This window comes from Macaca fascicularis, chromosome 3 (assembly GCF_037993035.2).
Source record: "Macaca fascicularis isolate 582-1 chromosome 3, T2T-MFA8v1.1".
NCBI classification, from domain to species: Eukaryota; Metazoa; Chordata; class Mammalia; order Primates; family Cercopithecidae; genus Macaca; species Macaca fascicularis.
In genome coordinates this window covers 172,084,801-172,101,430 of record NC_088377.1, presented here as the reverse complement: position 1 = coordinate 172,101,430, position 16,630 = coordinate 172,084,801, and the positions used below count along the sequence as shown (strand labels likewise).

The 16,630-nt window shown below is 36.9% G+C and overlaps 1 protein-coding gene across 4 annotated transcripts in view; it reads left to right on the top strand.

Moving 5' to 3' along the window:
• The window catches only part of COPG2 (COPI coat complex subunit gamma 2), a 161,115-nt gene that overhangs the window by 84,029 nt on the left and 60,456 nt on the right, over positions 1-16,630 (top strand). For 2 of the 4 annotated variants that reach the window (XM_005550785.4, XM_045388339.2), the window contains exon 10: positions 15,381-15,413. The exons of the other annotated variants lie outside the window; for them this stretch is intronic. In XM_005550785.4, the coding sequence (XP_005550842.2) occupies positions 15,381-15,413 (33 nt within the window). The remainder of the gene's footprint in view (positions 1-15,380; positions 15,414-16,630) is intronic. 4 annotated transcript variants of the gene reach the window in all.

Genomic DNA, 16,630 nt, shown 5'->3' with positions numbered 1-16,630 from the left:
ACAGGTGTGTGCTACCACACCTGGCTAATTTTTTGTATTTTAGTAGAGACGAGGCTTCACCATGTTGGCCAGGATGGTCTCGATCTCCTGAACTCATGATCTGCCCGCCTCAGTTTCCCAAAATGCTGGGATTACAGGCATGAGCCACTGTGCCGGACCTGGACTTTTTTTTTGTTGGTAATTTTTAAATTACCATTTCAGTCTTGCTGCTTGTTATTGGTCTATTCAGGGGATCTAATTCCTCCTGATTTAAGCTAGGAGAGTTATATTTTTCCAGGAATTTATTCATCTCTTCTAAGTTTTCTAGTTTATGTGTGTAAAGGTGTTCATTGTAACCTTGAATGATCATTTGTATTTCAGTGGTGTCAGTTGTAATATCTTCTGTTTTCTTAATGAGGTTATTTGGATTTTCTCTCTTCTTTTCTTGGTTAATCATGCTAATGGTCTGTCAATTTTATTTATCTTTTCAAAGAACCAGCTTTTTGTTTTTACTTACCTTTGGTGTTTTTTGTTTGTTTGTTTGTTTGTTTGTTTCAATTTCATTTAGTTCTGCTCTGATCTTAGTTATTTCCTTTCTTCTGCTAGGTTTGGGTTTGGTTTGTTCTTGTTTTTCTAGATCCTTGAGGTGTATCCTTAGAATGTCAGTTTGTGCTCTTTCAGTCTTTTTGATATAGGCACTTGAACTTTTTGAGCTTTTGAACTTTTGAGCTTTTGATGTAGGGCTATGAACTTTCCTCTTAGCATTGCCTTTGCTGTATTCCAGAGGTTCTGATAGGTTGTGTCATTGTTTTTCAGTTCGAAGAATTCTTTGATTTCCATCTTGATTTTGTTTTTGACCCAGTGCTTATTCCGGAGCAGGTTATTTAATTTCCATGTATTTGCATGGTTTTGAAGGTTCCTTCTGGAGTTGACTTCCAGTTTTATTTCACTGTGGTCTCAGAAAGTTCTTGATATAATATCAATTTTCTTAAATTGATTGAGGCTCGTTTTATGGCCTTGTCATATGGCCTGTCTTGGAGAAAGTTCCATATGCTGTTGAATAGAATGTGTATTCTGAGGTTGTTGGATGATATATTCTGTATATTTGTTAAGTCCATTTGTTCCAAGGTATAGTTTAAATCCATTATTTCTTTGTTAACTTTCTGTCTTGATGACCTGTCTAGTGCTGTCAGTGGAGTATTGAAGTCCTCCAGTGTTATATTGTGTTGCCGTCTATCTCATTTCTTAGGTCTAGTAATAATTGTTTTATAAATTTGAGAGCTCCAGTATTAGGTGGCTATATGTTTAGGATTGTGGTATTTTCCTGTTGGACAAGGGTTTTTACCATTATCTAATATACCTCTTTGTCTCTTTTAACTACTGTTGCTTTAAAGTTTGTCTGATGTAAGAATAGCTACCCTGCTCACTTTTGGTGTCCATTTGCATGAAATGCCTTTTTCCACCCCTTTGCTTTATGTGAGTCTTTATGTGTTAGATGAGTCTCCTGAAGGCAGCAGATAGTTGGTTGGTGAGTTGTTATCCGTTCTGCAGTTCTGTATCTTTTAAGTGGAGCATTTAGGCTATTTACATTCAATGTTAGTATTGAGATGTGAGGTACTGTTGCATTCATCATGCTATTTGTTGCCTGTGTATTTTGTTTTTTTTTTGTTTTTTTTTTTTTGTTTTTGCTTTTTAACTTGTATTTTTGTTTTATAGGTCCTGTGTGACTTATGCTTTAAAGAGGTTCTGTTTTGATGTGTTTCCAGGATTTGTTTCAAGATTTAGGGCTCTTTTTAGTAGTTCTTGTGGTGGTGGCTTGGTAATGGCAAATTCTCTCAGCATTTTTTTGTCTGAACAAGGCTGTATCTTTCCTTTATATATGATGCTTAGTTTTGCTGGATACAGAGTTCTTGGCTAGTAATTGTTTTGTTTGAGGAGACTGAAGATAGGGCCTGATCCCTTTTAGCTTGTAGGGTTTCTGCTGATAAATCTATTGTTAATCTGATAGGTTTTCCTTGATAGGTAACCTGGTGCTTCTGTCTCACAGCTCTTAAGATTCTTTCCTTTGTCTTAACTTTAGATAGCCTGATGACAGTGTGCCTAGGTGATGATCTTTTTGCAATGAATTTCCCAGGTGTTCTTTGTGCTTCTTGTATTTGGATGTCTAGGTCTCTTGCAAGGCCGGGTAAGTTTTCCTTAATTATTACCCCAAATGTGTTTTCCAAACTTCTAGATTTCTCTTCTTCCTCAGTAACATTGATTATTCTTAGGTTTGGTCGTTTAACACAATCCCAGACTTCTTGGAGTCTTTGTTCATATTTTCTTATCCTTTTTCTTTGTCTTTGTTGGATTGGGTTAATTCGAAGGCCTTGTCTTTGAGTTCTGAATTTCTTTCTTCTACTTGTTCAATTCTATTGCTGAGATTTCCAGAGCATTTTGCATTTCTATAAGTGTATCCAGTGCTTCCTGAATTTTTTATTGTTTTTTCTTTAAGCAATCTATTTACTTGAATGTTTCTCCCTTCACTTCTTGTATCATTTTTTGGATTTCCTTGCATTGGGCTTCCCCTTTCTCTTGTACCTCTCTGATTAGCTTAATAACTAACCTCCTGAATTCTTTTGCAGGTAAATCAAGGATTTCTTCTTGGCTTATATCCAGTGCTGGTGAACTAGTGTGATTTTCTGGGGGATGTTAAAGAGCCTTGTTTTGTCATATTACCAGAGTTGGATTTCTGGTTCCTTCTCATTTGGGTAGGCTCTGTCAGAGGGAAGGTCTAAGGCGGGGAAGGCTGTTGTTCTGATTCTTTTGTCTCATGGGGTGTTCCTTGAATGTAGTGCACTCCACCTTTTCCTGTGGATGTGGCTTCCTATGAGCCAAACTGCAGTAATTGTTGTCTCTCTTCTGGGTCTAGCCACCCAGCAAGTCTACCTGGCTCCAGGCTGGTACCAGGGATTGTCTGCAGAGTCCTGTGATGTGAACTCCCGATCTCAGGTGATCCGCCTGCCTCAGAACTTCCAAAGTGCTGGGATTACAGGCATGAGCCACTGCACCTGGCCTCACTTCTTTAACTTTATGCTCTTTCACTTAATATAATATTTTTGAGGTTCACTGTGTTGTAGCATGCATCAGTACTTCATTCCTTTTTGTGACTGAATACTCTTCCATGGTATGGCTAGACCAGATTTTGTTTACTTGTTCATTAATTGATAGGCATTTGGTTTTTTCCCCATTTTTATCTATTATGAATAATGCTGCTGTGAACATTCATATACAAAGCTTTATATGTACATATATTTTTCCATTCTCTTGCAAAGATTTCTATAAATAGAGTAACTGGGTCATATGATAAGTTTATGTTTAATTTTTAAAAAATTTTTTTATTATACTTTAAGTTCTAGGGTACTTTTAAAGAAATTGCCAAACTGTTTTCCAAAATAGCCATACCATTTCTATTATGTATGAGAATTTTGATTTTCTGTTTCTTCACCAACACACTTATACATTGCTGGTGTGAGTGTAAATTAGTTCAACCATTGTGGTTGAACTTACCTATGTAACATATACCATTACCTATGTAACAAACCTTTACATGTACCCCTGAACCTAAAATTAAAAGTTTTTAAAAAATCACACATGGGTGTTAGATTTTGTCAATTGATTTTTATTCATCTATGAAGATGGTTATGTGGTTTTTATCCTTTATATTATTAATGTGTGTTAGATTTTGTCAGTTGATTTTTATTCATCTATGAAGATGATTATGTGGTTTTTGTCCTTTATATTATTAATGTAGTATATAATGTGATTTTCTGATGTTAAACCACCTTTACATTCCTGTGATTAATGCCACTTAATTATGTATATAATTCTTTTTACATATTACTGGATTCAGTTTGCTGATATTTTGTTAAGAATTTTTGTTTTTGGTAGAAGGAATACTGTACTGTAGTTCTCTTGTGAAATGTTTGTCATGCTTTTTTATCTGAGTAGTACTAACTTCATAGAATTAGTTGAGTAGTAAATGTTCTTTTCCCATTTATTTTCTGAAAGAGTTTTGAAGAATTGGTATTATTATATCAAATATCTGATAGAATTAACCAGTGAGGCCATCTGGATCTGTGTTTGTTTTTTTTTGTGTGTGTGTGTGTGTTTTTTTTTTTGGAGGTATGGTTTTTAATAATTAACTCATTATAAATTATTTAGATTTTCTGTTTCTTTTTGAGTCAGTTTTAGTAGTTTGGTATTTCTAGGAATTTTTCCATTTCATGTAAGTTATCTAATTTGTTGGCATACAGTTGTTCATAATAGTTCCTCATAATTTTTTTCATTAGTGTCAGCAGTGACGTGTTCCCTTTTTCATCCCTGGTTTTGGTAATTTGTGTCTTTCCTCTTTTTTTCTTGGTTAGTTTAGATGAAGGTTTGTGAATTTTGTTGATCTTTTCAAAGAACCAACTTTGGGTGTCACTGATTTTTTTATTACTATTATTTTTCTGTATTCTAGTCAGTTAACCTGTGCTCTAATATTTATTACTTCCTTTCTTCTGCATGCTGCAGGCTTAGTTTACTCTTCCTGATTTCTTCATGTGGAAGCCTAGGTTATTGATTTGAGACCCTTTTTTGTTTTTGGTATAGGTTTCTAAAATAAAATTTTCTCCAAGCATTGCTTTAGTTGAGTCCCATACATTTTGATTTGTTGTGTTTTCATTTTCATTCAACTTCAAATATTTTCTCATTTCTTATTTGATTTCTTCTTGATCCCTGAGTTACTTGGAAGTGTGGTGTTTACCTTCCAAATATTTAAGGATTTCCCTGGTTTCTTTTCTGTCGTTCATTTATAATTTAATTCAGTTGTGATTGAAAAAACATACCTTGTATGATTTCTGTCATTTTAAATGTATTGAGATTTGTGACTTGGTATTTAATTCATTCTTGGAAATGATTAGCACTGAAAAAGAATTTGTATTTTTACAGTTACTGGGTTGAATGTTTTCTATAATCAGTTAGCTTGAGTTGGTTGATCATGTTGTTCCAGTCTTCTATATCCTTGATGGTTTTTCTGCTTAGTTGTTTTTATCAATTATTGGGTGGGACTAGACATCTACTACTACTATTTTTATTTTTATTTATTTTATTTTAACAGGCTTTTGAGGAACAGGTTCTGTTTGGTTACATGGATAAGTTCTTTAGAGGTGATTTCTGAGATTTTGGTGTACCCGTCACCCAAGTAGTGTACACTATACCCGATGTGTAATCTTTTATGCCTTACTCCCCTCCCTCACATCCCCCCAAGTCCTGAAAGTCCATTATATCATTCTTATGCTTTTGCGTGCTCATAGCTTAGCTTCCACCTTTAAGTGAGAACATGCGATGTTTGGTTTTTCTTTCCTGAGTTACTTCACTGAGAATCATGTTCTCCAGTACCATGCTATTTTGGTTACTGTAGCCTTGTAGTGTAGTTTGAAGTCAGGTAGCATGATGCCTCCAGCTTTGTTCTTTTTTGCTTATGATTGTCTTGGGGGCAATGCAGGCTCTTTTTTGGTTCCACATGAACTTTAAAGTAGTTTTTTCCAATTCTGTGAAGAAAGTCATTGATAGCTTGATGGGGATGGCATTGAATCTATAAATTACCTTGGGCATTGTGGCCATTTTCACAATATTGATTCTTCCTATCCATGAGCATGGAATGTTCTTCCATTTGTTTGTGTCCTCTTTTATGTCATTGAGCAGTGGTTTGTAGTTCTCCTTGAAGAGGTCCTTCACATCCCTTGTAAGTTGAATTCTTAGGTACTTTATTCTCTTTGAAGCAATTGTGAATGGGAGTTCACTCATGATTTGGCTCTCTGTTTGTTTTGGGGTATAGGAGTGCTTGTGATTTTTGCACATTGATTTTGTATCCTGAGACTTTGCTGAAGTTGCTTATCAGCTTAAGGAGATTTGGGGTTGAGATGATGGGGTTTTCTAAATATACAATTATGTCATCTGCAAACAGGGACAATTTGACTTCCCCTTTTCTTAATTGAATACCTTTTATTTCTTTCTCCTGCCCAATTGCCCTGGCCAGAACTTCCAACACTATGTTGAATAGGAGTGGTGAGAAAGGGCATCCCTGTCTTGTGCCAGTTTTCAAAGGGAATGCTTCCAGTTTTTGCCCTTTCAATATGATATTGGCTGTGAGTTTGTCATAAATAGCTCTTATTTTGAGATACATCCCATCAATACCTAGTTTATCGAGTTTTTAGCATGAAGGGCTGTTGAATTTTGTCAAAGGCCTTTTGTGCATCTATTGAGATAATCATGTGGTTTTTGTCTTTGGTTCCGTTTATATGATGGATCATGTTTATTGGTTTGCATATGTTGAACCAGCCTTGCATCCCAGGGATGAAGGCAACTTGATCATGATGGATAAGCTTTTTGATGTGTTGCTGGATTCGGTTTGCCGGTATTTTATTGAGGATTTTTGCATCAATGTTCATCAGGGATATTAGTCTAAAATTCTCTTTTTTTTTTTGTTGTGTCTCTACCAGGCTTTGGTATCAGGATGACGCTGGCCTCATAAAACGATTTAGGGAGGATTCCCTCTTTTTCTGTTGATTGGAATAGTTTCAGAAGGAATGGTACCAGCTCCTCTTTGTTCCTCTGTAGAATTCAGCTGTGAATCCCTCTGGTTCTGGACTTTTTTTGGTTGGTAGGCTATTAATTACTGCCTCAATTTCAGAGCCTGTTATTGGTCTATTCAGGGATTCAACTTCTTCCTGGTTTAGTCTTGGGAGGGTGTATGTGTCCAGGAATTTATCCATTTCTTCTAGATTTTCTAGTTTATTTGCATAGAGGTGTTTATAGCATGCTCTGATGGTAGTTTTTATTTCTGTGGGATCAGTGGTGATATCAGCTTTATCATTTTTTATTGCATCTATTTGATTCTTCTCTCTTTTCTTCTTTATTAGTCTTGCTAGCAGTCTATCTGTTTTGTTGATCTTTTTGAAAAACCGGCTCCTGGATACCAAAACAGATACAGACCAATGGAACAGAACAGAGCCCTCAGAATTAATATAACACATCTACAACCATCTGATCTTTGACAAACCTGACAAAAATAAGAAATGGGGAAAAGTTCCCTACTTAATAAAAGGTGCTGGGAAAACTGGCTAGCCATATGTAGAAAGCTGAAACTGGATCCCTTCCTTACACCTTATACAAAAATTAATTCAAGATGGATTAAAGACTTAAACGTTAGTCCTAAAACCGTAAAAACCTAGAAGAAAACCTAGGCAATACAATTCAGGACATAGCCATGGGCAAGGACTTCATGACTAAAACACCAAAAGCAATGGCAGCAAAAGCCAAAATTGACAAATGGGATCTAATTAAACTAAAGAGCTCCTGCAGAGCAAAAGAAACTACCATCAGAGTGAACAGGCAACCTACAGAATGGGAGAAAATTTTTGCAATCTACCCGTGTGACAAAGGGCTAATATCCAGAATCTACAAAGAACTTAAACAAATTTACAAGAAAAAACACCATCAAAAAGTGGGCAAAGGATATGAGCAGACACTTCTCAAAAGAAGATATTTATGCAACCAACAGACACATGAAAAAATGCTTATCATCACTGGCCATCAGAGAAACGCAAATCAAAACCACAGCGAGATACCATCTCACGCCATTTAGAATGGCAATCATTAAAAAGTCAGGAAACAACAGGTGCTGGAGAGGATGTAGAGAAATAGCAACACTTTTACACTGTTGATGGGACTGTAAACTAGTTCATCCATTGTGGAAGTCAGTGTGGTGATTCCTCAAGGATCTAGAACTAGAAATACCATTTGACCCAGCCATCCCATTTCTGGGTATATACCCAAAGGATAAAGACACATGCACATGTATGTTTATTGCAGCACTATTTGCAATAGCAAAGACTTGGAACCAACCCAAATGTCCGTGATTGATAGACTGGGTTAAGAAAATGTGGCACATATACACCATGGAATACTATGCAGCCATAAAAAAGGATGAGTTCATGTCCTTTGTAGGGACATGAGTGAATCTGGAAGCCATCATTCAGAGCAAACTATTGCAAGGACAGAAAACCAAACACCGCATGTTCTCACTCATAGTTGGGAATTGAACAATGAGAACACTTGGACACAGGGTGGGGAACATCACACACTGGGGCCTGACATGGGGTTGGGGGAGGGGGGAGGGATAGCATTAGGAATATATCTAATGTAAATGATGAGTTAATGGGTGCAGCACACCAACATGGCACATGTATATATGTAGCAAACCTGCACCTTGTGCACATGTACCCTAGAACTTAAAGTATAATAATTAAAAAAAGAAAGAAATTTATAACACACACACATACAAAGAATAATGGTCTCCAACTGCATCCTGGTTGCTGCAAATGCCATTATTTCTTTCCTTTTAATGGCTGAGGAGAGAGAGAGAGTGCACATTTTCTTTATTCACTATTGATTGATGGGCATTTGGGCTGGTTCCATATTTTTGCAATTGTGAATTGTGCTGCTATAAACATGCGTGTGCAAGTGCCTTTTTCATATAATGACTTTTTTTCCTCTGGGTAGATACCCAGTAGTGGGTTTGCTGGAAAATGGTAAATCTACTTTTAGTTAAGTAATCGCCACACTGTTTTCCATAGTGGTTGTACTAGTTCACATTCCCACCAGCAGTGTAGAAGTGTTCCCTTTTCACCGCATCCATGCCAACATCTATCTTTTTATTTTTAAATTATGGCCATTCTTGCAGGAGTAAGGTGGTATCACGTTGTGGTTTTAATTTGCATTTCCCTGATCATTAGTGATGTTGAGCATTTTTTTCATATGTTTGTTGGCCATTTGTATATCTTCTTTTAAGAATTGTCTATTCATGTCCTTAACCCATTTTTTTGATGGGATTGTTTGGTTTTTTTCTTGCTGATTTGTTTTAGGTTCTTGTAGGTTCTGGATATCAGTCCTTTATCAGATGCATAGTTTGCAAAGCTTTTCTCCCACTCTGTGAGTTGTCTGTTTACTATGCTGATTATTTCTTTTGCTATACAGAAGCTTTTTAGTTTAATTAAATCCCATCTATTTTATCTTTGCTTTTCTTGCATTTGCTTTTGGGTTCTTGGTCATGAAGTCTTTGCCTAAGCAAATGTGTAGAAGGGTTTTTCCAGTGTTATCTTTTAGAAATTTAATGGTTGCAGGTCTTAGATTTAAGTCTTTGATCCATCTTGAGTTGATTTTTATATAAGGTGAGAGATGAGGATCCAGTTTCATTCTCCTACGTGTGGCTAGCCAATTATCCCAGCATCATTTGTTGAATAGGGTGTCCTTTCCACACTTTATGTTTTGTTTTCTTTGTCGAAGATCAGTTGGCTGTAAATATTTGGGTTTATTTCTGGGTTCTCTATTCTTTTACATTGGTCTGTTTGCCTATTTTTGTACCAGTGCCATGCTGTTGTGGTGACTGTGGCTTTATAGTATAGTTTGAAGTCAGGTAATGTGGTGTCTCCAGATTTGTTCTTTTTGCTTAGTCTTGCTTTGGCTATGTGGGCTCTGTTTTGGTTCCATATGAATTTTAAGATATTTTTGTGTGTGGTTCTGTGAAGAATGATGGTGGTATTTTGATGGAAATTACATTGAATTTGTAGAATTGCTTTTGGCAGTGTGACCATTTTCACAATATTCTTCTCATCCATGAGCATCAGAGGTGTTTTCATTTGTTTGTGTCATGTATGATTTCTTTCAGCAGTATTTTGTAGTTTTCTTTGTAGAGGTCTTTCACCTCCTTGGTTAGGTATATTCCTAAGTATTTTATTTTATTGCAGCTGCTGTAAAAGAGGTTGAGTTCTTGATATGATTCTCTGCTTGCTCACTGTTGCTGTATAGCTGTGCTACTGATTTGTGTACATTGATTTTGTAACCTGAAAATACTGAATTCATTTATCAGATCTAGGAGCTTTCTGGATGAGTTTTTAGGGTTTTCTAGGTAGACAATCATATCATCAGTGAACAGCAACAGTTTAATTTCCTCTTTACCAATTTGGATGCCCTTTATTTCTTTCTCTTGTCTGATTGCTCTGGCTAGGACTTCCAGCACTCTGTTGAATAGAAGTGATGAAAGTGGGCATCCTTGTCTTGTTCCAGTTCTCGGGAATGCTTTCAGCTTTTTCCTATTTAGTATAATGCTGACTATGGGTTTGTCATAGATGGATTTTATTATTTTAAGGTACATCCCCTCTGTGCTGATTTTGCTAAGGGTTTTAATCATAAAGGTATGCTGGATTTTGTCGAATGCTTTTTTGGGAACCATTGAGATGATGATGTGATTTTTGTTTTTAATTCTGTTTATGTGGTATATCACATTTATAGACATGTGTATGTTAAACCATCCCTGCATCCCTGATATGAAACCCACTTGGTCATGGTGGATTATCTTTTTGATATGCTGTTGAATTTGGTTAGCTATATTTTGTTGAGGATTTTTGCGTCTGTGTTCATCAGGGATATTGGTCTGTAGTTTTCTGTTTTTGTTAAGACCTTTCCTGGTTTCGGTATTAGGGTTATACTGGCTTCTTAGAATCATTTAGGGATGATTCACTCTTTCTCTATCTTTTGGAATAGTTTCAATAGGATTGGTACCAATTATTCTTTGAATGTCTGATATAATTCAGCTGTGAGTTTATCTGGTCCTGGACTTTTTTTTATTGGCAACTTTTTTATACCATTTAATCTCGCTGCTTGTTATTGGTCTGTTCAGAGTTTCCATTTCCTCCTGGTTTAATCTAGGAGGGTTTGTATATTTCCAGGAATTTATCCATCACCTCTAGATTTTCCAGTTTGTATGTATAAAGGTGTTCATAGTAGCCTTGAATGATCTTTTGTATTTCTGTAGTATTGGTTTTAGTATCCCCCGACTCCTTTTTAATTGAGCTTACTTGGATCTTCTCTCTTCTTGGTTAATCTTGCTAATGGTCTATCAATTTTGTTTATCTTCAAAGAACTAGCTTTTTGTTTCATATCTCTTTTGTATTTTTGTTGTTGTTGTTGTTTCAGTTTCATTTAATTGTGCTCTGATCTTGGTTCTTTTCTCTTGCTGAGTTTAGGTTTGGTTTGTTCTTGTTTCTCTAGTTACTGGAGGTTTGACCTTAGATTATCTACTTGTGCTCTTTCAGACTTTTTGATGTAGGCATTTAGTAGTATGAAATTTTGTCTTTGCACCTTTTTTGCTGTATCTCAGAGGTCTGTATACACTATTATTGTTCAGTTCAAAGGGTTTTTAAATTTCCATCTTGATTTCATTGATGACCCAACAAACATTCAGGAGCAGATTATTTAATTTCCATGTATTTGCATGGTTTTCAAGGTTCCTTTTGGAGTTTATTTCCGATTTTATTCGGCTGTGGTCTGGGAGAGTACTTGGTATAATTTTGACTTTCTTAAATTTATTGAGACTTGTTTTGTGGCCTGTCATATAGTTTATCTTGGAGAATGTTCCATGTGCTAATGAATAGAATGTATATTCTGCAGTTGTTGGGTAGAATGTTCTGTAAATATCTGTTAAGTTAATTTGTTCTAGGGTGTAGTTTAAGTCAATTGTTTCTTTGTTGACTTTCTGTCTTGATGACCTGTCTAGTGCTGTCAGTGGAATATTGAAGTCCCCTACTATTATTGTGTTGCCGTCTGTCTCATTTCTTAGGTCTAGTAGTAATTGTTTTATAAATTTGGGAGCTCCAGTGTTAGGTGCATATATATTTAGGATCGTGATATTTTCCTGTTGGACTAGTGCTTTTAACATTATATAATGTCCCTCTTTGCTTTTTAAACTGTTGTTGCTTTAAAGTCCGTTTTGTCTGATATAATAGCTACTCCTGCTCACTTTTGGTGTCCGTTTGCATGGAATACCTTTTTCCACCCCTTTACCTTAAGTTTATGTGAGTCCTTATGTGTTAGGTGAGTCTCTTTAAGACAGCAGACTTGGTTGGTGGATTTTCTTTTTTTTTTTTTTTTTTGAGACAGAGTTTCACTCTTGTTGCCCAGGCCGAAGTGCAATAGCACTATCTCAGCTCACCACAACCTCCGTCTCCCGGGTTCAAGTGATTCTCCTGTGTCAGCCTCCCGAGTAGCTGGGACTACAGGCGCCCACCACCATGCCCAGCTAATTTTTGTATTTTTAGTATAGACGAGGTTTCACCATGTTGGCCAGGCTGTTCTCAAACTCCTGACCTCGTGATATGCCCACTTAGGCCTCCCAAAGTGCTGGGATTACAGGCGTGAGCCACTACACCCGGCCCTTTTACATTCAGTGTTATTACTGAGATGTGAGTGAGGTACTATTCTATTCATCATGCTAGTTGTACCTTGTTTTTTTATTTTTCATTGTGTTATTGTTTTATAGACCCTGTGAGATTTTTTTCTTTAAGGAGGTTCTATTTTGGTGTATTTCAAGGTTTTGTTTCAAGATTTAGAATTCCTTTTAGCAGTTCTTGTAGTGCTGACTTGGTAATGGTGAATTCTCTCAGCATCTGTTTGAAAAAAACTTTATCTTTCCTTCATTTATGAAGCTTAGTTTCACTGGATACAAAATTCTTCGCGATAATTATTTTGTTTAAGGAGGTTATTGATAGGACTCCAGTCCCTTCTAGTTTGTAGGGTTTCTGCTGAGAAATCTGCTGTTAATCTGGTAGGTTTTTCTTTATAGCTTACCTGATGCTTGTGCCTCACAGCTCTTAAGATTCTTTCCTTCATCTTGATTTTAAATAATGTGATGACTAAGTGCCTAGGTGATTATCTTTTTGTGATGAATTTTCCGGGTGTTCTTTGAGCTTCTTGTGTTTGGATGTCTAGGTCTCTTGCAAGGCCAGGCAAGTTTTCATTAATTATTCCTTCAAATAAGTTTTCCAAACTTTTAGATTTATCTTCTTCTTTGGGAACACCAGTTATTCTTAGGTTTGGTCATTTAGCATAATCCCAAACTTCTTGGAGGCTTTGTGCATTTGTTTTGTTGTGTGTGTGTTTTTTTTTTAATTCTTTTTTCCTTGTCCTTGTTGGATTGGGTTAATTTGAAAGTCTTGTCTTTGAGCTCTGAAGTTTTTTTCTTCTACTTGTTCGATTCTGTTATTGAAACTTTCCAGTGTATTTGTCATTTCTGTAAATGTGTCTTTCATTTCCAGAAGTTGTGAAGGGAGTGAAGAGGACTCTGTGAGGGTCCTTGGTTGTAGTTTTGTTTAGTGTCCTGGTTTTCTTGAATGCTAGTTGTACTAGCAGTAAGGTTGTCATGTGTACTGACTCTGGACCTTTGGGTAGCCAGGATGTTATAGGTGGTTGAATTAGCTGTTTTCTGTTTTCTTGGGTCATGGTTGTTCTTTTATTAGTTGCTGCAGTGGCTTGAATTGATTGGCCTCCAGCCAGGAGGTGGCGCTTTCAAGAGAGCATCAGCTGCAGTAGTATAGGGGGGATACAAGCTTGCTCTGAGGTCACTTGGATACATATTTGGGTTTCTCAAGGAATGGTTGGGGCCATAGAGCTCCCAAGAGATTATGCTTTTTGTCTTCAGCTACCAGGGCAGGTAGGGAAAGACCATCAGCAGGGGGCAGGGTTAGGCATATCTGAGCTCAGACTGTCCTTGTGTGGGGCTTGCTGCAGCTGGTGTGGGAGATGGGGTATGGTTCTCAGGCCCATGGAGTTATGTTCCCAGGGGGATTATGGTGCTTCTGCTGCAACATACAGGTTACCGTGAAAGTGGGGGAAAGCTGCCAGTGACAGGTCTAACCCAGCTACCACACAGCCAACAAGGCCAGTCTCTTTCCCACCATGCCCCACTAATACCATCGAGTTTATATCCAGGCAGCTGTGAGCAGAGTTGAGATCTTGTCCCTCAACGATTATTTTTATTTATTTATTTTGAGACAGAGTCTCGCTCTGTTGCCCAAACTGGAGTGCAGTGGTGCGATCTCAGCTCACTGCAACATCCACCTCCCAGGTTCAAGCAATTCTCCTGCCTCTGCCTCCCAAGTAGCTGGGATTACAGGCACATGCCACCATGCCTGGCTAATTTTTGTATTTTTAGTAGAGACAGGGTTTCGCCATGTTGGCCAGGCTGGTCTCGAGCACCTGACCTCAGGTGATCTGCCTGCCTTGCCTCCCAAAGTGCCAGGATTACAGTTGTGAGCCACAGCTCTCGGCCTATTATTTTTAAATTATATACTTCTCGTTCCTTTTGTCAAGTTTTGCTTTATGTATTTTGTGGTTCTATCGCATGAGTTATCATTGTTAAATCTTCCTGATGCATTCATCTCTTTAACATTGTGAAATGTCTCTCCTTGTTGCATAACATTTTTGTCTTAAACTCTTGTCTGCTATTAATATAGGTGTTCATGATCTCTTACAGTTTTGTTTGCATGGCATACATTTTCCTGTCTTTTTAATTTCATCCTATCTGTGTCTTTGAATCTAAAGTGTGTCTGTTAGACATCATGTAGTTGGATCTTGCTTTTTAAACCTGTCTAGCAGTTTGTCTTTTAGTTGGAGTATTTAGACCATTCAAATTTAACATAATTATTGTTGGGTTTACCTTTGCCATTTGGCTATTTGTTCTGTGTAAATCTCCTGTCTTTTTTGTTTCTCTCTTCTTCTTTGATTGCGTTTGAGTTAAAAAATGTTTAGTATATCATTTTAATACCTTCATCAATAATTTAACTTTTAAAAAAAGTTTTTTCATAATTTCTAGGAATGATAGTAAGCATTTTAATTTACCACAATCTACTTCAGATAATACTAACTTAATTTCAGTAAAATTTAAAATCTTTGCTCCAATATAGTTCTGTTCCTTCCCTCCTATTTGCTGTTATTGGCATGTGTGTTATCTGTGTATATGTTAAGAACTCGACAATATAGTGTTATAGTTATTGCTTTATACAATTTTATGTTCTTCAAAGTAGTTAAGAAATGAGAAAAATTGTAGAATCTTTCATACCAATTAATATATTTACACTTTCTGATGCTGTTTATTTCTCTCTGATTATTCATGTCACTGTCTACAGTCTTTCAGTCTGTTCTTCTTTTAGTATTTTTACAAAGCAAGTCTGTTAGCAATGAATTTTCTCAGCCTTTGCTTATCTGGGAATGTCATTTTTAGCTTTCATTTTTGGAGGATAGTTTTGTTGGATTATGGAATTCTTGTTTTTTCATTTTAGCACTTTGAATATGACATTTTACTGTCTCTGTCTTCCATTGTTTCAGATGAGAAATCAGCCATTAATCATACTGATTTTTTTCCCTGTACAGTGTGATAAGTAGTTTTTTTCTTGCTGCTGTCAAGATTTTACCTTGATCTTATGTTTTCTTTGTTGTTTATATATTTATTTATTATTATTTTTTCTTTCCAACTTTTATTTTAGGTTCGGGGGTGCACATGCAGGTTTGTCATACAGGTAATTTGCATGTCATGGGGGTTTGGTGTATAGATTATTTTGTCACTGAGGTGGTGAGCATAGTACCACCCAGTTGGTAGGTTTTTTATCCTCATCCTTCCCCACCCTACACCCTCAAGTGGGCTCCAGTGCCTATTGTTCCCTTCTTTGTGCCCATGTGCACTCAATGTTTAGCTCCCCTTATAAGTGAAAACATGCAGTATTTGGTTTTCTGTCCCCATGTTAATTTGCATAGGATAATGGCCTCCAGCTCCATCCATGTTGCTGCAATGGACGTAATCTCATTCTTTTTTATGGCTGCATAGTATTCCATGGTGTATATGTACTATATTTTCTTCATCCAGTCCACTGTTAATGGGTATCTAGGTTGATTCCATGTCTTTGCTATTGTGTGTAGTGGTGCAATGAACATATGAGGGCATGTGTCTTTATGGTAGAACTGTTAGTCCAAACTGTACCATTTTGTAAGCCCCCTGTCATTTCACAGACCTTGATCAAAGTGAAACATTCCTTGGGGGACTGGGCCGTGAGAAACATCCTGCCCGACTGCCTGACTTTCTTATCACATTCTGCTGGGAAAAAGTCCAAGGAACATCACTGTCTCATCCTGCCAGATCAAGGACCAAACCGCCTCATCATGGGAACATCTTATCAACATCCTCCTGGGCAGCAAGCCATATCCCTCAGACCCCTCCCTCCCAGGCCTAAAATTGCCCCAGCCTGTAAGGAGAGGTGGGCCCTGGCATTAAGTTGGTGCTCTGCCTCTGCAGATCTTATGCTGCACATAAAACCTGCATTGCTGTAGAGCTGCCAACTCTGTCTCAGTCTTTCTTTAACCCTCGCCTTCACATAAAAACCTAACAAAAGCAATTCATATTCCTTTGGGTTTGTATTTAGTAATGGGATTGCTGGATCAAATGGTAGTTCTGTTTTAAGTTCTTGAGAAATCTCCAAACTGCTTTCCACAGTGGCTGAACTAATTTGCATTCCCAACAGCAGTGTATAAGCATTCTCTTTTATCTGCAACCTCACCAGCATCTGTTATTTTTTGACTTTTTAATAATGGCTATTCTGACTGGTACGAGATGGTATCAAGCATATTAAAAAATGGTCAACATCACTAATCATTAGAGAAATGCAAATCAAAACCACAATGAGATACCATTTCACACCAGTCAGAATGACTATTTTTATGCTTTCAACAGTTTCACTCTGGT